Raw genomic sequence first — 23,519 nt, 5'->3', positions numbered from 1 at the left:
CCAGCTAAAGATGAGACATTGTGTAACCTGGTTTACAAACTGTACTGTGAATAGACTGTTTATTTGATCTGCTTTCTTATAAATTATTCTTCCCTCATAGTAGTGACATTGGCGGCGGTGGTTTATATGAGCAGTTTCATTTATTTATTTAGAACGAGGACTGATGAATTGGATTTTTGTTATGTGGATCAGAGGTTGACTAACTAGCTGTCTGGCTGTGTGTTTCTCCTCTACACATGTTTCTGTTGCCACATTTCTGGCACTGGAATGGGACTAAGTTGCATCTATCGAGGTCGGATTGGTTGGTTATATTTCCAACTGGAAAAAGAAACAGCCGTCAGTATCCCTATACCAGATCTATTGGCATCCCTGAAACAAATAGAGAGTTATATATAAGTTAGCAGCAGTAACTCAGTAGAAACACCCCTGTTTGTGGCTCAGCAGACTGAGATGCCATGTCCTCGGTTTGAGATTGAACCATGTCCCTCAGACACATTTTTTTCTGTCAGTTGCTGCTGTTAAAAGTATATAAAGCAAAATGCCTAATATAACATCCTGAAACGTTCTCAAAACCAGACAATCTGGGAGTATTAAGCAGTTGAACCATTCATTATATTAAATTGTTGTGAAATCCTAAACAATGTTATTTGTTCCACACAAGTAAGACATAGTAATAATGAGATTTGAAGGGATTACCGCAGGGTGCAAATCCAATGACCCCACTTCTGACTGGATGTATCACTTCAGTCAATATTTTTTCCTCATGATTTTATGGTCTCAATCACTGGTTTCAATGCTCCTACAATACGCCATAATGTTATTATTGTAAATTTGGACCCATTTAATAAAAGAAAAGACAATGTGGGTAGTGCTAGACAGGTCTCTACCACACTCTTCTATATTTGGGTGTTTTCTGTGTTAACGTCTTAGAATTTGAACTCTTTTAAAGTGTGTTTTCATTCATGGAAGTTACATTTTGGTTGCCTAAAACTGTCCTGTTTAACAATCGAATTTTCTCCATAATTCCATAAAACAAGATGGTAATGGCCAAAATGACAAACTAGGCTTCAAAACAGTAGTCACAAACAAACCACTGGAAGACATTACAGTGAATACGACTAATTCTTTATACTGTCAATGGATAGTCAGTATGTTGTGGGAGACATTCATATACCTAGCAACAAGACCAGCACCTTGTTGAGGCTCTACATACAGATAAAGTTTCTCCTGTGAGGAGTACATGGGAGGATGCAGCAGTGCTGTGAGGAGCTGTGATGCTATACAACAGCTACCTCACAGTTGATCAAGCGTGTGCAATCACTTAAACAGTGTGTGTGCGTGTGTGTGTGTGTGTGTGTGTGTGTGTGTGTGTGTGTGTGTGTGTGTGTGTGTGTGTGTGTGTGTGTGTGTGTGTGTGTGTGTGTGTGTGTGTGTGTGTGTGTGTGTGTGTGTGTGTGTAAATGGTACTAGATGGTGCTGAGTTGTCTCTTTGCTTTAGTTTCTGTGTGCTTATGCTGCCTGCGCTGGCGTCAGTGATGCAGTCTGTTGTAGTTTTTAAGACAAGAAGAGAGAGGGAAACTCTCCTGAGACTGATGAAGCACACGCACGCACGCACACACGCACACACGCACGCACGCACACACACACACACACACACACACACACACACACACACACACACACACACACACACACACACACCTTAACACTACCACATTGCTCTAAAGTGAAACTCTATTGCAGAGAGTTTCTGAGGGAAGGTTTTTTTCTCTGTAAGCTTTCACTTTGGTTTTGCTTTTTAGGACTGAGACTGTACCAAAGTGCTTTTCCTGCGTATGTGCACTTGTGTGTGTGTCTGTGTGTGTCATTGATTTTGTAAATTATTTTGCGATTTTCCATGTGAACCCTGGCCTGTTGCATCCGGTTTTGACCCTGACATTTACACCCTCATAATTGTCAACACCCCCTGCATTTAAACACACAATTCCCTGAACACTCAAGAACACGCACACTCAAACAATTAAATGAATAGATTAATTGAATGACCGTAGTTAATTTCAATAATGCAGGCTTTGATTTTCTTTATCCGCTGCCTCCCTCTACCCCCCCCCCCCCCCCCCTCTGTCCAGCCTCTGCTCCTAAGCTCCGGCTGATGCGAGGCCAGGCTCTGGTGGAAGGGGAAAAGCTGTACTTGAAGTGCGAGGCGTCGGGGAATCCCAGCCCTTCCTTCCGCTGGTACAAAGATGGACACGAGCTTCAGAAAGGCAGAGACCTCAAAATAAAGACCAACAAGTGAGTCTGGATATTTTGTACCTTAATATTCACACTCCATATACCACAAGACAAATGACTGCCTCTTTTACTGCGATGAGGCATGGCATGCAGCTCTGTTTTCGGGACCCTGAGTAACTGCACGTTGCTTCCAAACTGTCTTCATTTGACTTTTACTGACTAGCTGTTTCTGTTTCGTTCATCAACACAGCAATATAATAAAAAGGTTTCACAGTTTGAAATGGGGTTTTATAAGGTTATCGTCCATAGTCGCCCTAATTGCAAACACCTAAAACAATATATACCAGTTTACGCTAGATTAAGAATATTTTCTGAATTGAATCCTCCTTTCAATGGTGGAAGAAGTACTTTGTTTATTTAATTAAATCAATGTTGAAATACTACAGTGTAAAAGTACTGAGTTAAAAGGAAATGTCCTGCATCCAAAGTTATTCTTAAGTTAGAGTTCAAAATGATTAGCATCCAAACTATAGTTTAAGTACCAAAAGTAAAAGTACTCAGGACGTAGAATAGCCAATTACGCACCATATATCAACATCTTTGTATTATATTTATTGATGCATTAATGTGTTCATTACTACAATGTTGCACTCGGAAAAAGAGGTGTTCATTTGAATGTCTTTATATATGCAGCTAAACCTATAATAATATTAATTATAATTCATAATATGATTATGTATGAGTTGATTTATATTTTTTAATGAAAATAAGTAACTAGAAATGTCAAATAAATGCAGTGGAGTAAAAAGTAAAGCATTTGTATACAACATTTGAGTAAAATGATAAAGTAGCATAATGTCAAAATACTGTAGTAAAGTATGAGTATCTCGATTTGTAAGTACAGTACTGTAAATGTACTTACATACTACGTTACTTCCAACAACTGCTCTTTCCAAAGCCACCAAACTCCACTAAACACCTGTCATTTGACCTTTAAGAACGCAGGAGCTGCTGGTCTACTGCTGTCTAGATTGGTTAGTTTGTGTTTTGGGACTTTGGAGAATCCAAAACGAACCCTTTAAAAAACATCAAAGGTAAATATTCAAAATATAGCATAAACTGAAACTGGTATAGATTTATTTAGTTGTTACAATTGGTTTTGCTTTGCCCACTGCATTACATGACTTCCTGCTGTCTGTTTCTCCTCACTGATGGCATCCATCTACTGTAGGAAACACACTGACTGTGGATAAGTACTTCATACAACCCCACTTCAAAACACTTGTCCCTTTAAAGGAGTGCAGTGTCATTTATTGTACTCAGTTTATTTTATCCTGCAGATTAGGTTAAGCCTGTCTCTGGTTTGAACTTCATAATTGTCCATTTGCTTTGATGGCCATTCACAGTGGACATTTGTATGCAATGATCAGTCATTTATTTCCTGTCTGGGCTGGAAACTAGAAATAATGTATCTTTTAGTCAGAGATGAGTCAACTGCTTGTTTGGAACAACAATAACCGACACTGTCTTTTGATCTGCTCTTTATCCCTCTCTGCCTCTCATCTTCTCTGAAGAAAAAACTCCAAACTGCAGATCAGTCGAGTCCGTGTGGAAGACTCCGGCAACTACACCTGTGTGGCTGAAAACTCACTAGGACAAGAAAACGCCACGAGTATAATCAGCGTGCAGATCTGTGAGCAATCTGTTGACTTTGAATTATTATACCTCACAAATATAAAGGTCCTATGCTTTGTTCGTATAGCCTCTAAGCTAGTACACTTTGATCAACCTCTGTTCTCCTCAAAAAGTTATACGATGGCTGTTATTCTGTTAGTAGCCTCTTTCCACAGGGATTTTGACCTTCTGAAAAAAACTAATTTGATCTCAGTATATAATATTGTACAGTATCAGATATTAGATTATTTAAAGGCGCCCTATTATTCTTTTTGGGGGTTTCCCCTTTCTTGTAGTGTGTTACGTAGGTTTCTGTGCATGTAAATGGTCTGCTAAGGCTAACATCGTTGTGTTCCCTCCAGAGGAAGTTTCTCTCCCACACACTCCTCCCCCCCTGCCTGAAACACCTCCATTGGACTCCTTTGTTTACTTCTGTAACATATCACATACATCAAATTATATGTGATAGGCTAAGGGGCGGGACGGACATCTCTAAGCTTTTGACCAATCAGAGCAGACTGGGCTCTGGTTTCAGACAGAGGGTGAAAAGAGGTGCTACAGGCAGTATGAGAAAAATAAAGAGCTTTTTGAGCATTAAAGCATGGAGACATGTCACAGTAGAGGCACACAATACAAATATGAACCTGATAATCAGCTTCATATGTCCTCTTTAATAGGCTGTGGAAATAGAATAATCTCAAACATTTTTAAAACAAGGCAAAATCTGAATATTGTAGCAAATTAATTTTACATATTTATTTAAGTTTACGAGGTAAATAAAAATATGGTAGTGTGTTTCGTGTATGAGAGCAGGTGTATCAGATGAACCTGGCTCTCTACACTCACAAACCAGCAGCTGTGAGCTGCTGTTAGCTGCTGCAGCGGCGCAGTAGTAGTTGTAGCAAAGTGACTGAAGCCTTCCCAGAAAGTAGACAGATTCGTCACACTAAGTTCTTTGAAATTCAGGAGTCCGATATGGCAAACTTTTCAGTGGTGTTATATTTAGCACTACTTACATTTTCAACACCTTGTGATTTCCCTCGTAGTGACCACCACCACCCCGTCTTCAGGTGTGAGTCATGCGAGGCGCTGCAACGACTCGGAGAAAGCGTACTGCGTCAACGGAGGCGACTGTTACATCATACATGGTATTAACCAGCTGTCCTGCAAGTAAGTCTGCTGTCCCCCTGTCCCCTCAGTCATCACTGTGTGGCCTCTCCCCCGTCTCTCCCTCTCCCTCTCTATCTCTGTCTCCGTCCCTCTGGTCTCGTTGTTCCCTCCCTACACTGTACGCAACCCACTCACTGAGCTGCGTGTATGGCTTGTTATCTACAGAACATTAAAAAAGGGTTTGTATAAAGCAGATGGCTTAAACTGATTTTAATATTAGACACGATGCCTGCATGCATTACATTTTGTTGAGTCTTGCTCCAAGTGGAATATTTTAGTTCGGAGTGAGAGAGGTGTTCTTGTGACAATCCGCGAAAATGCTTGTGTTAAGAGAAAAAACGTAACAGAGAGAGGTGCGTTGATGATGATTTTACAAATACAATCAGATTTAATTTGTAATATTTAATAAAAACACTTTTGTACATTTCTATACAATTTTTGTGTTATGGTGAAAGTTGTGTTGTCCCTCTATGAAAACAGTTGTTGGACCACAGGGAAAATAACTTATGCAATGCTGTAGCTAATGAGTATTCTAATAAACTATGCATTTAATAAACCAATAAAGTAATGAGCCCATACGATTAACATGAGATACAAATGACATCTACATTGGTCTATGCTGGGTAAGCAAACAGCTAGCTTGTGTGGCATGGCAGTTGATTTGATTTCTGTAGAAGAAAATCGTTTCTGCAGAGCACTGTATCCCTCAGAGGAAGTTCACAGGGATATGAAGTTATAAAGGACGTCCCGCTGACGTAGAATATCAGCTGCTGCCTCTGTGTCGGTCACTCTGTTGGCATGTCACCATGAAATGCTGAGGGCACCTCGTAAAGCAAAGAGGGGAGAAGATTTGAATACCTCAAAAGAGTTATTGGACTATAGTTTTATCAAGTGCCTATACTTACTTAACTTATTCATTTCCCCTCACAACTATCTGTTATTAGCCATTGTTAGCAGCTATGCTAGTTAGTTACTAAGCAACCATATTGACAGTATAGAGTGGCGAAGTCCCTGCCCTTCCGGGGGAGCTCCATGGGACCTTATTTCGGAAAAATTATGTATTGAAGTCAATGGAGAGAGAAAGATTATCTTTCGATCCCGTTTGAGTTGTGCCACGAATTACACATATGATATTTGTCAATTTAAAAGATAATTTTGCTACTCAAAAAAATAAAAATGTGTCGTAAAACTGTGAAGTAACACATTTTTTGGTAACGCTCAATGAACTACTTCTCTGGTCTCGCAGACTAGCACAACAATACACTATGGCCGTCACTACTGTCTTGAAAAAAAAGTGATTGACTACCCTCACTATCACCACAATGAAACACATGAAACATGCAAAGCTGGCTGCCTTCCTTTGATTCTCTCTGAACTGCCTGATCTTTTTAATGTTTAATGTCAACCATTTGTGCAGATAGCATGAAGTAAAACAGATCACCGATGCTAATGTAGCGTTAGCGTTAGCATTTCTCCCCCGGGCTTAAATGGTGTATTATTCAATGATCGTGTGTGATCGGTGTGACAGTACTCTTCAAAGGGTTCACAAAATATGACTACTCTTACTGTTTAACATTTTGGGTTACTTGATGTTACTTCATGTTAAGGCTAATAACAATTACAAGGCTAAGACTGTAATGCTAACTAACGTACTTGCTACTAGCTAGGTAGCTAACTTGATCCAGCCACTCCTGGTCCTTTGATCAGACGGGAAGCGAAAGAACGAGCAAGACCCATTGTTGGTATGATAACAACCTGGTACTAAGCACACAGGCATCTTGTTAAAGTTATCTTATCTTAGCTATCTCTTATTTGGTGGAGGAAAACAATTGTGACATCAGTTATGACATCACTTACACGACTCTGGGATTTGTAGTCTTGCACATTTTTCATAGTATTATATTTCAACAGTTTTACGACAAACTGTGACTTTTTTGACATGGAAATGATTTTTTAAGATTGACAAACATCATATGTGTAATTCATGGCACAATTCAAACGGGATCGAAAGATACGTTTTCTCTCTTCATTGACTTCGATACATACTTTTTCCGAAATAAGGTCCCATGGACTGGAAGTAGATGGGCGTGACTTCGCTACTCTATTGAGAATTCCTTATAGCTAGCTGCCAAAATTGAGAGCTATCTGTAACGTATTACAATGCTTTATCCAGCAGGGGATTGTGGGTAAGTTAGGAAAATAGCAAAAGTCCTTGTCAGCGGTGAGTTTGTGCGAAAATGAATCCATAATTTACTGTTTACTGAAAAATGACTGCAACAGTCACACTGCATTTTAAAATGTGATACTTGCATAATTAATGCATTGTCCATCTGTTTTAAAGTTTTTTTTTTGTGCATGTGAATGAATCAAACCCTCCCCCCTGAATGAACACATAATAATACTGTCTATACCAATATTGATATCAATGCGTCACACTTATCCTGCTGTTGGTAGGTTGCACTATGGAGCTGTAGCTGAAACTTGGTGTTGCCCCGTGCTGCGTTCACATGCAATGTGAACAACAAACAACTTTGACTTTGTGACAAGAAACGCTATGTTGTTTGGCAGATAAGGCTGGGAAAACATTAGTCCTCCCTTTTTTTTCTGCCTTTGCTCTGCAACTGTTTGTGTCGCCATGTTTTCCGTTGTCCCTGTGGGGAGGAAACAGGACGTTAGGAAAACTAGGGATCACATACACAGCAAACTAGATCTGAAATGTAGTAATGGAAATGCCACAGCTATTTCTGCCTTGCTGCAGAACAGGAGCTGTTAACAGGGTTCACTGCTTGCTAAGTATCTAGTCCTCCTTTTGCTGTTTATTTGAAATAAACTGCTAACATAAAACGCAGCACTTCCTGTGAGTGGGAGGATTCTTCCCAGGAAAGGGCTACCAGACTGTTAGTTGTTTAGAACAGCCAGTGCAAAACATGTCCATGAACTCTGTATTAGATTAGTCACTGCTGTGATATATTCACTTATTTCCAAGATGAACAGACATTTATTTATATGAACATGCCCCCACTTACAGTTCAAACATGTTGGCCAAGTGGTATAACCAGTGTTGGAAATTAAAGCGGCCACATTGTTCTTTTGGAGGTTTTACCTTTACTGTCGAGTGTTATATACTGTAAGCAGCACAAGATACAAGATGTGTGGCCACTTAAAAATTAAAAAAACTATTTTGTGCGTAAGGTTGTTGTTTTTAACGTGTAATAAGCCCAAATAAAATGTCTAGGTTTAATGAATGAGACAAAATGGCAATTCATTTAATTGAATCAAAAATAAAATGCTGGTTGAGTGTAGGATTAGGATTTATTAGCATAAACTAGTCATATTTTCTTGGGGCATTTTCGCCCTTTGCCCTCCTTCATTTCTGACACTGGATATAATGAGAGTAAACCTCTGGTTACATTGAAGATAACTGGAGTTTGTTGCATCTTACACTAATGTAATAGAGGAGGCAAATGACATCATATTAGCAATTATCTGGTAACTATGCACACAATAAGAGGCGCAGCATGCCATTGGCTGTGAGCACAATGTAACACAAACGCTATATGCAATCAAAGCTTTGCATTAACCTCAGCCGAGAAAAATGCTTTGTTTCCCACTTTGCGAAATGAACATCTTCTAAACTGGAGGGAGTTACCTTTAAGTTCCATCTTGCCATACATGCGGGGTCATTTTGTCGACATGTAACAAACACTTCCCCTGACAGTGTGGATAACAGATGGCGCGTATAGTCGTTAATGATCAAGAGTTTTGTTGTTCTGCTTCCTGTACAATTGGATGTATCTGCTAGAAATCCTTCCTTAGATCCTTTGGTGTCAGATCTACACTCTTTGTTCCTTCATTTCCATTTCTCTCTCTCTCTCTCTCTCTCTCTCTACCTCTATATATATATATATATATATATGTATCTCCCTTGCTTCCTCCCCTCCCCTCTCTGCCTTTCTCTCTATCTCTCATCTGATATACCTCCCGGTCATTGCTGAAGGATAAATCAGGATTTTTTTTCATGGTGCTGACAAGCAGAAAACTTTGTTCGAGAGGGTGCATACACTCATTGCTACATGCATATATAGCAATTTAGGGCTGCAAAATGGGTAGGATTACAGCCTTCTGTGCATCATGGTGCTACATACACTGCATATTTCAAGAAGCTTCAGCAGGGCTATCAAGGTGTAGCAGCTACCAGAGAGTTACAGTTCCTCCTCAGCTCTGTCATCCTTTGTTGGCCTGTCTGTAAGACCCAGTGGAAACAGGACGTAAATAAGACCGCTGTCTATAGACTGTCTGCCCGGCTTGTTCTCTTCAGAGAGATATGTAGACCCCCACTCACGCTCACACACTCACGATCCTGCTGCTGTTGCATCACTGCGAGGCTCCTGCACGCAGCAGATTGTTAATATCTCTGAAAGTTGAGGTGGTACTTGGAAGCTCCTTTTGTGCCGACCATGGAAACATATAATCCCCTAAAGGGGGAACTGCAAAATGGAGTCTGTAGGTTAGTGGAGGACAGCCCATAAAGAAAGGCACCCTGGATAAAACAGAGTGGAGGTTGAAGTGAACATCAGGACATACAAACATACCCCCTGGCGAGCTGCTGCTAGTGAAAACTCAGTGTGCTCTATGCTGCCTTCAGCCCACCTTATAGCTTTCTGTGTAGAGTCGCACATAGCTCTCATTCATCTTAATTTTGTTGCGAGACTCCAGTCTGGAAGCAACATTAGATCGTGTATTCCCAGATATAGATTGATAGAGACTTATAGATTCCCCATTTGAATCAATTAAGTTAATTTAATCTATTGTAATCAACAAATGGCACAGTCTAGTATCGATGTCTGCGCCTAATGTCCACAGCTGTCTGTGTTTTTATTCCTCATATTTATGGAGACTTTGCATAACGAATCTATCAAACTGAATCCCCGGCTTTGCTTTCACTCTGAAACAAAAGGTGTTTCGGATTTTATTTTGCCTCTGTGCTTGTTCTCGGAGCAGTACAGTGTGTGGGGGGGGGGGGGGGGAGGGGAGGAGAGCATGTGCAGATAAAGAAAGGGTGGGGGGAGGAAAGAAGGGAAATGATATACAGTAAAAGCTCTGCCGGCATAGGGCTGCCTCTGCTCCTCGTGTCTCCCCCCTCTCTCTTTCTCTCTGCTCTATTTATAACTCTATGGGAAATTGCTGAGTGGGCTCTTCCGAGGGTTTTTGCTGTAATTGATTCAAAATGCAAGTTGTCTCTTTAGTGGTGAGAAAGAGGAGAAAAGGATACCCGGTCAGTTACATGGGCAGTATCACACGCAGGCCTTTTGCCTTTTAAAACTGGATACTTTTGTTGACCAGACTCTAAATTACCGTAATAAATACAATACAGCTATTAGAGCCCGAGAGATGTAATGACTGTTACGGAGCCACACCCATGATATCATAACACTGTGGTTCACCAACTGCTGTGATTCATCTCCAGTGTAAAGTGCACTGCAGTTGGAGGAGATTTTATATGTCATGTCTTCTTTTCATTTCACTGCAGTAAAAGCTGATCTATCAATTATAGCAATAGAGAGATTGGATCAATTACGCCTGGCCGGGTAAAAGCCATGATACTCTCATAATTCAAGACATTTTAGTATTTTAATCACTCCCAAAGATATTTTTTTACTCTATTTTCTCAACATTGCATTGAAATGAGGGCCTCTTGTGGATTCATTTAACTTTATTATGGCTTGTGTATCCTCGCAAATCCAGTCATGTGACTGTATCTATGTGTAACATGTGTGTAATAACACTGTAATTACAGTTTAATATCAGCCTGTCCTCCTACAAAAAACGACCAGATAGGTTGATTGTTCAGCAGCTTATAGTCACCCATAGTCACATTTTAAAGTGTAGCACCTCTAGTGGTCGTGTAAGAAACAACATGCTCCCGTTGTTTGCAAATGCTCCGGAGGGTCGTTTATTCACAAATAACCCTCTCTGGAAAATCCTAAATTGTGGAATAGTTTGGCCATTAAAATGCTTTTTGATTAGATTTCTAGCGAGAAGTGTATATTGTACTTTTAGAATCTACGTCCAGTGGATGTGTAGGATCTATAGTTTGATAGATATTACGAAGATGATTTGAGGTCTGACCAGTAGAACGTGTATACTACGTCTACTGGTCTACTACTACTACTACGACATTGTACAGGATATTGCTATAATATTTCACAAATATTATAGCTGACAATGTATATATAATGTAATATATCAGATATTAATGTGTATACACATTAATATCTGATTTGTAAAACATCACAGACAGAAAGGTATATCCGTCATTTAATGGTAAGCTATTGAAATTCTGAATCCATAGATGTGTCTCCCATCACCCAAAACCCCTGACTATTCTCTCAACTCAGTATTTACATTCTTATATTAAAAGAAAATCAGTAATATCTTTAAAAACTACAAGTCCTTTTCTATCAGCTGTGCACCGTTATAGTGTAAATACAATGTTTAATTGCTGATATATTGATGATCCACGTCACGTATTCAGTTTCGGTTGCAGTTCTTCCAGTTTGTCCAAAGGTCTTCTAATCATGGCTCTATAAATACGTCAGATGTGTAATATTTAACGCAGCCGAACCGTGTATTACAATGCCGTTGTGTGATGACTTTCAAAGAGAAAAGCAAACACACTCGGAATAAAGTATTATTTAAAAAAAAAGAAAATTCGGATTTCATATCGCATAAACACCATATCCTAACGTGCATTGCGGCTAAAACATCCAATCACCAAGCTTGAACGGTAGCTGAGGATTATGGGTAGTTTAATGTTTTAGCCTATCAAAACCTATGAAAAAATAAATGTGTCGCTCAGAATCGAAAGGAAAAATTCAATGGGAAAAACACAAAAGCAGTGTACACAATTTAAACCAATTAATGTTCATTAACAAGGATAAATTGATGTTTTTCAGTGGATGAGTACTGCAGATACCATTTTAAAATCATTTGACAGTGAGGGGAATACGGTTTTATTATGACAACTTCGAGACCGGAAATACTGTTTTCACCCTGTGAGGGTTGACGGTAACTTTACAGGGACGCTGCCGTTAAACGTTCTCCTGGCGAGACCTCTAATCATCTTCGTAATATCTATCAAACTATAGATCCTACACATCCACTGGACGTGGATTCTGAAAATACAATATACACTTCTCACTAGAAATTGAATCAAAAAGCATTTTCATAGCCAAACTATCCTACATTTTAGGATTTTCCAGAGAGGGTTATTTGTGAATATACGACCCTCCGGAGAGTTTGCAGTCAACGGGAGCACTAGAGGTCGAAAACGTGATTATAGGTTGTAATAAGCGCTTGAATAATCTACCTATTTGGTCGTATGAGTTGGAGGACTATGTTTAATATTGGTGTTGCATGGGTGTAATATTGGTATAATAACAGTGTAATAAAGGTGTAATAACAGTTTATCATGGGTATAATATGGGTGTTATAATGATGTATCATGGGTGTAACAAGTGTAATAGGGGAGTTATAATGCGTAATATGGGTGTAATAACATTGTCATAAGGGGGTAATGTAGAAGATAGAGATCAATAAATGTTCCTAAATATTGTGATTGCCCATTTAAGGGTTAAAGATCTGATAAGATTTAACAGAAAAGAATAGCTGTCAGCGTAAGAACACAATATATTGGACTTTGTTTGAATTATGACGCAGCTAAGAGCCTACTTGTTAGTTTCAGCGTTTCAGTTTGATGGCTGTTGCTTGAATATGAATCATATTCAGGCCGTGGTATCGCTGACAGCTCGCCACCCATCCAGAAACAAAACAGCACATTCTGCAGCTGCATGTAAACTGTTGCTGCTATTTATGCTCGAGAAATACCAAAACCTATTCCAACCATTTTCATGCTCACACACTGTGGAGGGCCCTGTGTGTTTGTGTGTGTGTCGGTCCGATACTTCTATCCTTGTGAAAATTGTTACATTTCTCAAATATTTGCACATTTTGTCAGAAGGTCATTCTTTCTATAAGGCTTAGTTTACAGGGTTCATCTCAGGATTTTTGTCATTACAAGTGCGGTGAGTCAAAGCAAGAATGTTGTTTTCATTTTTCCCTCGCAGCTTGACCACTGCATGTGCATGATTAAACACTGCTTTGATTTCTTACCCGAGCTTTATTAAACCTTGACCTCAAAATACGCTGATCGCTGCAGGGAACATTAATCAACATTTTTACTAGTATGTTTTGGCACGAGTTCTAACCACAGCTATAACTTCATACTAATTGTAATGTGTGACCTTATTCTGATTTAATTTAATTTAATCAAAACAACTTCGTAAAAATCTGTTTTATTATCAGAAATACAATTTTTTTTTTTTTAAATAACAATTTACTGGCGTGCATTATACCGACACAACGCTACATTTCCTGACCCAAGTCTCACACCGGCTGTCTACATTATTAATAGCATTTTTTAAGTGGTCCTATTATCTTTTGGGGGTTTTCCCTTTACTGTGTTGTGTTGTATAGGTTTGTGTGCATGTAAATGGGCTGCAAAGGCAACAATCCCAAAGTTCCCCCAGAGGGAGTTTCTCTGGCCTCCATTGGACTCCCTTGTTTACTTCAGTAACAGTGACGTAACACTCCTGCTTATATTGGATAGGGCTACAACACATTATACCAGTTAGGCTAAAGAGCAGGACATCTCTAAGTGGTTAACCAATCACAACAGAGCCGGACAGCTAATTAATACACTCGTACACTTATGAACCTGAAAATGAGCATAAAAGGCCCCTTAAAAGCAACTGTCCAATCCCTGGTCATAAGCATGGTAGAACATATCCAGGAAGCGAGTATTCCTAATTCCATCCACATTATGTATGTTAATTAGATCATTGATTTGAACATTACTCTTGTCAAAAATGTAAAGCTGCTTTGAAGCTGCTCTGATCAACATTCACAAAGGCTTTGTCCCCTAAATAGGTTAATCAGACAGTGCTGTCAAGCTCTGCTCTGATTGGTCCAGTTTGTGAGTAGTTAGTGCAATGCTGTTTACAGCATTCCACTATAGTTCTTCAAATCTTTATTCTTCCCCTTATAGAGAACCGCAGTGACGCGTCGTAAAACCCGGAAGTAAACTTCTTCCGGTTCCTTCTTGAAAAACCAATGCAAATTCTCCATAGGATTTTGGAAAATAGCTCGAAATAAGGTCTGTGGTTGACACACATTTAAGAAAGGGATCACGTTTTGTTCAGCCGGATAATCTCCACATGTCAACCCTACTTTTATAATTTCTGAATCATAAATCTAGTCGCCAAAAGCGAAATGCTAATGTTATGCTATAAACAAACTACAAGCCAGTACAGCAGCAGGGTCGCACGACTTCAACGTCACGCCAACTTAAGATCGTTTCAACTGACTTGCACTGAAACTGCACTTTGAACACTTTAAATTAAATATATTAACATTTGAAACTGTATACCCCGGTTATCTAGGCCCTTTTTGTTTTGTTTAATGTATACTACGTTTATCTAGGCCCTTTTTGTTTTGTTTTATGTATACATGTCATACTGTGGGAAACTATATTTCGATATTTCTGGATGTATACAGTAACACATGTAGAATTTTTTACAATAAAGCTGAATTTGACTTTCGCGTGCTTGCATATTTTAACAAAGCTTTTAATTTTAGCCGCACTGAATTTAACTAGAAGTCATGGCTGTGTCAATTACCAGTCTGATATCGTTTTACAAAGATGACAAGAAGAGTGTAGACAGAGGAGAGAACCACTACAAGTCAGGACACGTAACAGTGCAGCCTAGATGAAGGTGTGCTTACCGGTGTTGTCAGGGCTAGCATGAGGGACAAGGTTTATAGTGTCGGTGAGTAGTGATAGCAAGAGTACCGTTAACCTAGAGTTAATTTATTCACATTAATTCCCATCAACAAATCAATTGTATGTGTCACATGAAATCTTTATTAGGCAAGGCAAGTTTATTTATATAGCACTTTTCAACACAAGGCAATTCAAAGTGCTTTACAAAAAATGAAAGACATTAAGAAAATGGCATTTAAAATCAGTCATTAAAAAGAAAAGCTAATAAAATAAACATTAAAAGAAAAAATACATGGATAAAAGTTACAGTGCAGTCTAAGATATGAATAGTTCAATTAAAAGCAGCGACAAAAAGAAAAGTCTTCAGCCTGGATTTAAAAGTAGTAAGAGTTGCAGCGGACCTGCAGGTTTCTGGGAGTTTGTTCCAGATATTTGGAGCATAATAACTGAACGCTGCTTCTCCATGTTTAGTTCTGACTCTGGGGACAGAAAGCTGACCAGTCCCTGAAGACCTGAGAGATCTGGATGGTTCATCATTTAGCAGGAGGTCAGAAATGCATTTTGGTCCTAAACCATTCAGTGCTTTATAAACAGCAGCAGTATTTTGAAATCTATTCTTTGACACACAGGAAGCCAGTGTAAAGACTTCAGAACAGGAGTGATGTGATCCACTTTCTTAGTGTTGGTAAGGACTCGAGCAGCGGTGTTCTGAATCAGCTGCAGCTTTCTAATAGATTTTTTAGTGAGACCTGTGAAGACACCATTGCAGTAGTCCAGTCTACTGAAGATAAAAGCATGGACATATTTTTCCAAATCCTGCTGTGACACTAGTCTTTTAATCCTAGATGTTCTTTAGGTGATAGTAAGCTGATTTAGTAAGTGTTTTAATATGACTGTTGAAACCAATAACTAATTTAACCCGCTGACAAGAGAGCCCACCTCCGAAGATCGTGACTGGCTGAGGGACAGACTCGGGGGCAGGTTTTCAGGAATTTCTTGGCTTCTCTCCCCCGAGCGAGAAGAGGAACACTACAGCTTGGAAACACTTACTGTTCCTGAAATTATCAAATCTGTTGGGCATCAGGGACCTGAGGCAATTGTGGCAAGCATGGCATTGTCTGAAGAGCAACAGAGGGCAATTCAGGTGGCTACCACTGGTCGGCGAACCAACCCAAACTGGCATTTGTTCAGGAAAGGAAGGTTGACTGCCAGCAACTTTGGAGCTGTCCTGAGGTCAAAGCGTGTGACTGCTTCCCTTATTGCCAGGGTGCTAGGGCAACAACAGGCCCTTGATGGTGTTTTGTCTGTACAGTGGGGGACTATGAATGAATGTGAGGGCGTCAGGGCATTCACCACTGCAACCCAGATGCAGGTCCATGAGTCAGATTTGTGGCTCTCCCTATCAGGAATGTTGGGGGCATCTCCAGATGGTCAGGTAGGGTCTTCCGCTGTGCTGGAGGTAAAGTGTCCCTACGGAGCCAGGGAAATGACAATTAGTGAAGCATTGCAAATCAAGGGCTTCTGTGTCAGTAAGGAAGGAGAAACATTCAGCCTGCGTGAGGAACATCCTTACTGGCACCAAATGCAACGTCAGCTTCACCTCACTGCAAGGAAGAAGAAATAAAAAAATTGTGAATTGTTTTTAATTTACATTTACTCGCCTTTACAATGTTGTGGTTGTTAGAGTGTTAGGTTTCCTGTCAGCTCGTCTGCTGGGAAGATATAAAATATTAGTTTCATGGAAGTCACACCGTCACATATACTGTAAGAGCATTAAGACAGACAGTACATAGGCTAAAACAAAACATCTAAAGATATAACCTTGCACTTTGATAAGTCTCGTGAACATTTTCACTATTTTGACATTTTTATAGATGAAAATTGAACTAAAGAAATAAATGGTAGATTAATCCATATTGAAAATAGGTGTCAGCTGCTACACTAATTATAATAGTTATATTTCTTAATTAATTAAGATAAGATATTACTGTATTGATCCCAATTTGCGAAATGTTTGTGTTGCAGCAGCATAACAAGAAAAGCAAAATATAAGTTATTATATCCAAAATTATGTGAGGGATGGAATATTAAATTGAATATAAATGTACATGTGATTTTTCGTCCAAGAGAAGCCATGGAGCCGAGAGTTCTCTGCCAGCCAGAGGTGATTTGTTATTAGTTCAATATGTCAAACTGATTTCCCTGACTACAATCTTTAGTTACATGGTGAAACGTTATGCTGCGTGTACTAATTAGACTTATCATATAAGCCACACAGGTTTTAATAGGATGTATTCATTATCTTTACTTATGTTGCGGTCTTTTCAGCAGCGCCATCTCTAAAACGGCGATACAGTCACTACCCATCATTTACATTTCACCGTGACATGGACAAAAATGTAACGTCAGCTTACTTCATGGCACGAATCCAGACTCTCCTTTGGAAAACATTGGCCGGGAAACGATAGAACAAGCACGTTTCATGCGAAGACCTGTGGCTGCAACCCGGAGCAAAGCAACAAACCATTGCGTAGCTAACTAGTAGCGCTAGCTTTAGCTAACGTTAGCTAACGAAAAGAACTGCCGAGTAAAATTGGAAAACACTGGTAATTAATTATTCTATAATTTGTAAAACTACTGTGTTAAAAACGACAATTTCAAAAATACAGATTCTAATGGTCAGATATAGATATACAGATACTAAAAATAGGCAGGTACTTGCTTTCAAGCAGAACACAGGGGAAAACAAACTTAGCGGGAGTGTTTACGTGTTCTGCGTAATGACGTACAACGGCCTCGACAATTTCTGTAGTCCTATTCAGCCACTCGGTAACAACCATCGTTTTTCAGACACGTAAACGCTTCACAAATCCCCAGTGGGGTCACTGCTGACGTATTTAATGTCGTAGAACAAAACGTGACTTATCTCTTAAATTTGTGTCAACCACAGACCTTATTTCGAGCTATTTTCCAAAACCCTATGGAAAAAATGCATTGCTTTTTGAGGAAGGAACCGGAAGTGCTAAAAATGCTAACTTACTTCCTGGTTTTACGACGCGTCACTGCGATTCTCTATTTCAGCCAATACTTTGGCACTCCATAACTTCAGTTTATTTTCAGCTACAGAAACCATTCAAATATTAAACTATTCAGCCTGTTCATTAATCGATGGGAAACCTTCAACTTTTTCAAAATATTTCATACTTTTTGAAATATTCAGCTTTTTAAACTCTTTTTTTAACATTGAAGTCAATGGGAAAAGCCTTCAAATCAGCCAATACTTTAGCTCTCCATAACTTCAGCTTACTTTCAGCCACAAAAACCATTCAAATATTAAACTATTCAGCCTTTTCAGCAATTGATGAGAAACTTTCTACTTCTTCAAAGTATTTCATACTTTTTAAAATATTCAGCTTTTTAAACTTTTTTTTTAAGATCGAAGTCAATGGGAGATGCCTTCAAATCCTGTTTTCCTACACCTTGCGCCAAATGCTACTCCTTCCACACACTTTCAGCTAGACACTTCATTCCAACTTTCAAATGATCACAAGACCGTCAGCTAATCAATTCCTATTCAGATTTTTGATATCTTTTAAACTTTTTGAGATATTGAATTTAGTTTGGAGCTTAGTAGAGAGGCCTTTTTCAGATTTTAACATTAGAGTGGATGGAGCAGCTTGTTAAGTCTAGAGTGCTTTGATCTCAAAACAGAGTGGAGCAGTGCTTAAAATTCTCCCCCAAAAATGTTTTAAATTTGCCATAATTCCCAAACCCTACACTCCTCAGACATCTTTTTTCATGAAAAACGTAGGAAAACCTCTCCTAGGTTGTAAAATTAAAAAGAAATATTTATAAAAAAAATTAAACAAAATGCCTCTAGAGGGCATGAAGAGACAAAAAGTCCAGCTAGCTCCCAATTGATTCCCATGTTAAGAACATCCGGATCTTTCTTCAGAACAGAGTGAAGTGCACTTTAGACAAACTGCTCTCCTCTTCACATTTACCACACAAAACCCCCCAAAAAAACATATTTCAGTTCATTGGGTTTCCCTGATGCTCAAGGCCTGGTATTTTTTTGATACTGTAGGAGCCATATTTTTTGAACAGGTGGCAAAATTGTCAGATATACTCCTCAACGCATTCTTATGGGACTCAGTGCTGCAATTGGTTGTCATGGTGTTGCTGGGCAGATTGGAGCCACACACACACACACACACACACACACACACACAAACACACACACACACACACACACACACACACACACACACACACACACACACACACACACACACACACACACACACACACACACACTCTCTCAAACACAGACACACACACACACACACACACACACACACACACGCACGCACGCACGCACGCACGCACGCACCCACGCACACACACACACACACACACACACACACACACACACACACACACACACACACACACACACTCTCTCTCTCTCACAGACTCTCTCTCTCTCTCTCTCTCTCTCTCTCTCTCGCTCCATAGTTTTTGAACGGGTGGCAAAATGGTCAGATATACAAAAAACACTGAAAGACTGGACTTTAACAGACTGTCTCAGCCTATTATTTTCTGTCTGATGCAGACTTCATACAGACTTCAACAGGTTCCACATATTTTATACATTATTGGTGACGTATGGTTTTAGTCGAAAAGTTTGCCGTCAAAATATTCTGCTGCTTGCCCAAGCCTTTTTACTTTCTTTTCTCATCTTAATACAAATCCATTCACTACTACTTACATCTGATATTTAACTCCTTCAGCCTATTTTCAGCTGCAGAAACCATTCAACTATTACATTATTCAGCTATTTCAGGACATCAAGGCTATACATGTTGTTGTTTATACATGTTTTTAAACCTTTTCTTTTAAATATTAAGCTTTTTCTGCATTTTTGTAGCTAAAAGCAGCTACCATTCAGCTAATAACATATTCAGCTTTTTCTGCATTTTCAGCTAAATTCAGCCATAAATGTTCACAGTTTACAGCATTCGCACGCATTTTCTGCAGGAAATGCATTTTCTAGTTTCTCTCACAATAACAAAAACCGACTGAATAATGTGTTAATAGTGTGTATTGTACATATACTACATATTACTTTTTGTACTTTGTGACGGCTAATCTGTCTGACGAGGTCTTTGTCAAATCGACACGTCACTCTATTAAATCAAATTGCGTGGAAATCAGTTCAGTGTGCAGATACTTTTTTGTGGATGACATATCCAATATCCACAGTGGGAGTTTGAACCCCAATGCTTGTTTGATTTTGCTTTCAGTTTGTTTCTGATCCAGCACCTGTTGTTTTGAATGTGCTTATGCTACACACTGTTTTCTGTGCATAGTCCATTATTAGAGAAATATTTTCACCATGCCCCCAGGCCTTGATCTTTGCATGGTGCTTATCATATCCTGGCTGACATGTTTGCCAATGATCTTCTTACTGTAACGATCTTCCACTCGATTCAGATTTAGGGTGAGGGACTTTCCAATTTCCATATTCCATGCCTATACGGGGGAAATTAGTAAAAGCCTTTGTGAAAAGTAATGGAATTCTGTCGCATTAAATTAAATATACAGCTTTCCATGTGATGTAGTCTTTTTTGAGTTGCTTTTTGTAGCTGTTGATGTAACATAGCTTTTATATGATATTATAATTATAATTCATAGCATTGAAAATATACTGATAACCAGAAGAAGACACAGACTGATATTAATGTTTTATTGTAAATTAATATAAACATATTAAATTATCAGAGATTGGAAAAAGGTTGCAGCTTAATTATCATGCAAATAACATTCAGAATGAAGCTTTCTTAGCAGTTATTTTTGTGTGCTTATATATTGAGAATGGGCATGAAAATGGTAGAATGGGTCTTTGAAAAGTCATGGACAAGTCTAAGTATTTTGTCACGGAAAATGTGTGGATACCCTGAAGATTGTTTTGAAATGATTGCACTACATCGGACGTGTCATCATGAAAACATGCATGAACTTAATCTACTACCATCTACTTTATGAGACTCACAACATTTGCAATGTGACTTCATCATGATTCTAAAGACTTCACATGAGATTTGCAACAATATTAAGGTTCATACATATTTTAATGGGTGTCGTGTTACAGTTGTACAGACCTATTTTATCATTCACTTAGCCTTTATATTCCATTTTGTCCATGTGAGCCATTTGTGTTTGTGTGTGAGGTTAACGACTGTACGTCTGACCCCTCGTATACTTCCTGCCCCACCATCACATGACCCTCATGACTGTGATGATGTGTTAACTGTAGCGGTGATGTCATATTGATGGCGGTGATGTCACGGTATGCAGGTCATCTCTCTCTGTAGTTGGTGGATTGTGCTGTTTCTAATCCCTCATCTCTCTGCTCTCTTATGTCTCCCTCCCTCTCCCCTCTCCCCTCCCTTCTTCCTGTCTTTGTGTACTGCTCCCCCTCTCTTTCCTCCTGTTTTATCTTCCCTCTGTATATCTAACCCCTCCCCGCCTCCCTCTCCCCCTCTGTGTCTTGTTTTCCCTCCATCAGGTGTCCCAATGACTATACGGGGGACCGCTGTCAAAACTCCGTCATGGCCGGTTTCTACAGTATGTCCATTTGCTCTTGTCTGTCTCCTCCTCACTGAGATGCTGCATGCTACATCGGAAGGGTTGGATGAAGGGAGCACTCTGTATGTGTGTGTGTGTGTGTGTGTGTGTGTGTGTGTGTGTGTGTGTGTGTGTGTGTGTGTGTGTGTGTGTGTGTGTGTGTGTGTGTGTGTGTGTGTGTGTGAGAGAGAGAGAGATATACAGAGAGATAGAGAGATTGCATGCCTCTGTGTCCGCCCCTTCCTCTTCTTGTCTCCCCTGGTTCCTCTGGCCACCAGAAACAAACAAGAGTTATTTTTTATAATTCACACATAAGTTCAGTTTCACACTGCTCTTACCTTACGTGGAGCACATTTCATTTTGGATGATTGCCCTAGAAAGCTGGTTAAAATAACCCCAAAATTTACAACTCAACAAAAAGCACCACATATTTACACTCTTACATTTAAAGTTCTGTATTTTTTATCTGTAAATTGCACACAGAATACTTGATCCAAATAAATGCACATAAGGAAACAGAGGAGACAGAGAATGAACATAATATAAATACAGGAGGAGTTGTTTTTCTTTCATTTGTTAATTTTTCTCTGCCGATGGTCCATTGGTGCTGTATAGGTTGACAAAAACGTTGATTGCTAATTGATGTTAATATATATTATTGTACAAGGGTGAGAGTTCTCACTCTTTGCTGTGCCTCTCTTTTATACAAAGTTATAAATATTTCTTTGATTTTACTTAGCAAGACTGACAATCGAGGCTTCACATTCTATGTTTATCTGACATTGTTTTAAACAGTCATTTCTAGAAATCCAAACACATCCACCATTTCAAATGTTAATATAATCAAAGTTTTAAACATTACTGTACTAAGAAATTAGAAATAAAATCCACAACATTAAATGTTGTTTTCACTCGGAGCATCCATGGATCATCTGATAAAATCTGACTTTGTAGCATGTGGCTAACAAAAAAAATGCTGCTTGAAATGTTTCAGGGTTAAGTTCTAATATGTTCATAATGGTGGTTTTGCTTCTCATAACAGTGAAACCAAATAAAAATCATAGTTTGGCATTTAAAAAAAAAAAAACTCTTTGTTAGTGGAGAACACTATCTATGATGCTCATGTTTGCAATGCGTCATAAAGGAATTAAGTTGATAAATATTTATTTAATTGCTAAAAAATTCCTAATGATTTATAAAACTAGTCATAACCCATTAGAAAGCATTTAATAATGACATAAATGGTCAAGTCAAAGTGATCTGACATTAAAAGGATTATAGTGAAATACAACTAATTGTAATTCATCATAATCTTGGTGGTCATTGGGTGCTTTAAGTAATACAATTCCTGAGGTACCGCCACATTCAGTATAATACATCACAAGCTGGTCATTATAGTTGGTCATTGAGTGCTTAAAGTAATTGGGAAAAAAATCATTGAATCTAAAATGTCAGTGAGTGACCAGCAATTATTAAGTATTATGATACTTAACCTTATAAGCCATTGTAAAATTATGATTTTAATAAATCATTATGAATATTTATGTGCTTAAAGTTCTGATTATACAGAGCTATAGGCAGATTAAACACATTATACATATGTTAATTATGCAGTATATACATGGGCATTACAGAAAGTGCCACCTCTTGTGTGTGAAAGTACACCCAGAAAACATTTAGCTTAGTTTAGCACAAAGACTTAAAATAGAGGGAAAGGGTTAGCATGGCTCTGTCCGATGGTAACAGAATCCACCAAAAAGCACCTCTGAAGCTCATTGACTTACACATTATGTTTGTATAACTATATTGAAAGCTACCGTGTAAAAACTTGTTCTACAGGAAGCTTTGTGCTAAACCATATTTTGGCTAGAAATATTGACATACTGTATTATCGATTGCCTTATCTTACTTGGAAACCATTGGTGCTGAAAACGTTTTCCTTTGTAACTAAGGACAGAGCCAGCCTAATAGT

General features: G+C 38.8%; 1 protein-coding gene and 1 long non-coding RNA gene across 5 annotated transcripts in view; one reads left to right on the top strand and one right to left on the bottom strand.

The window, feature by feature from the left end:
- The window catches only part of nrg2b (neuregulin 2b), a 65,899-nt gene that overhangs the window by 27,403 nt on the left and 14,977 nt on the right, over window positions 1-23,519 (top strand). For all 4 annotated transcript variants that reach the window (XM_079669069.1, XM_079669070.1, XM_079669068.1 and 1 more), the window contains exons 2-5: window positions 2,130-2,292; window positions 3,807-3,925; window positions 4,953-5,076; window positions 21,489-21,547. In XM_079669069.1, the coding sequence (XP_079525195.1) occupies window positions 2,130-2,292; window positions 3,807-3,925; window positions 4,953-5,076; window positions 21,489-21,547 (465 nt within the window). The remainder of the gene's footprint in view (window positions 1-2,129; window positions 2,293-3,806; window positions 3,926-4,952; window positions 5,077-21,488; window positions 21,548-23,519) is intronic.
- On the bottom strand, window positions 15,036-19,274 carry LOC307031738. The gene is made up of 2 exons (XR_013806064.1): window positions 16,579-19,274; window positions 15,036-16,387 (listed from the first exon to the last, which is right to left on the bottom strand). It is a non-coding gene; the product is annotated as an uncharacterized lncRNA (long non-coding RNA).

This window comes from Notothenia rossii (genome assembly GCF_949606895.1).
Source record: "Notothenia rossii genome assembly, chromosome: 3".
In the NCBI taxonomy this organism is placed as follows: domain Eukaryota; kingdom Metazoa; phylum Chordata; class Actinopteri; order Perciformes; family Nototheniidae; genus Notothenia; species Notothenia rossii.
This window is presented reverse-complemented; position numbering and strand designations above follow the sequence as displayed.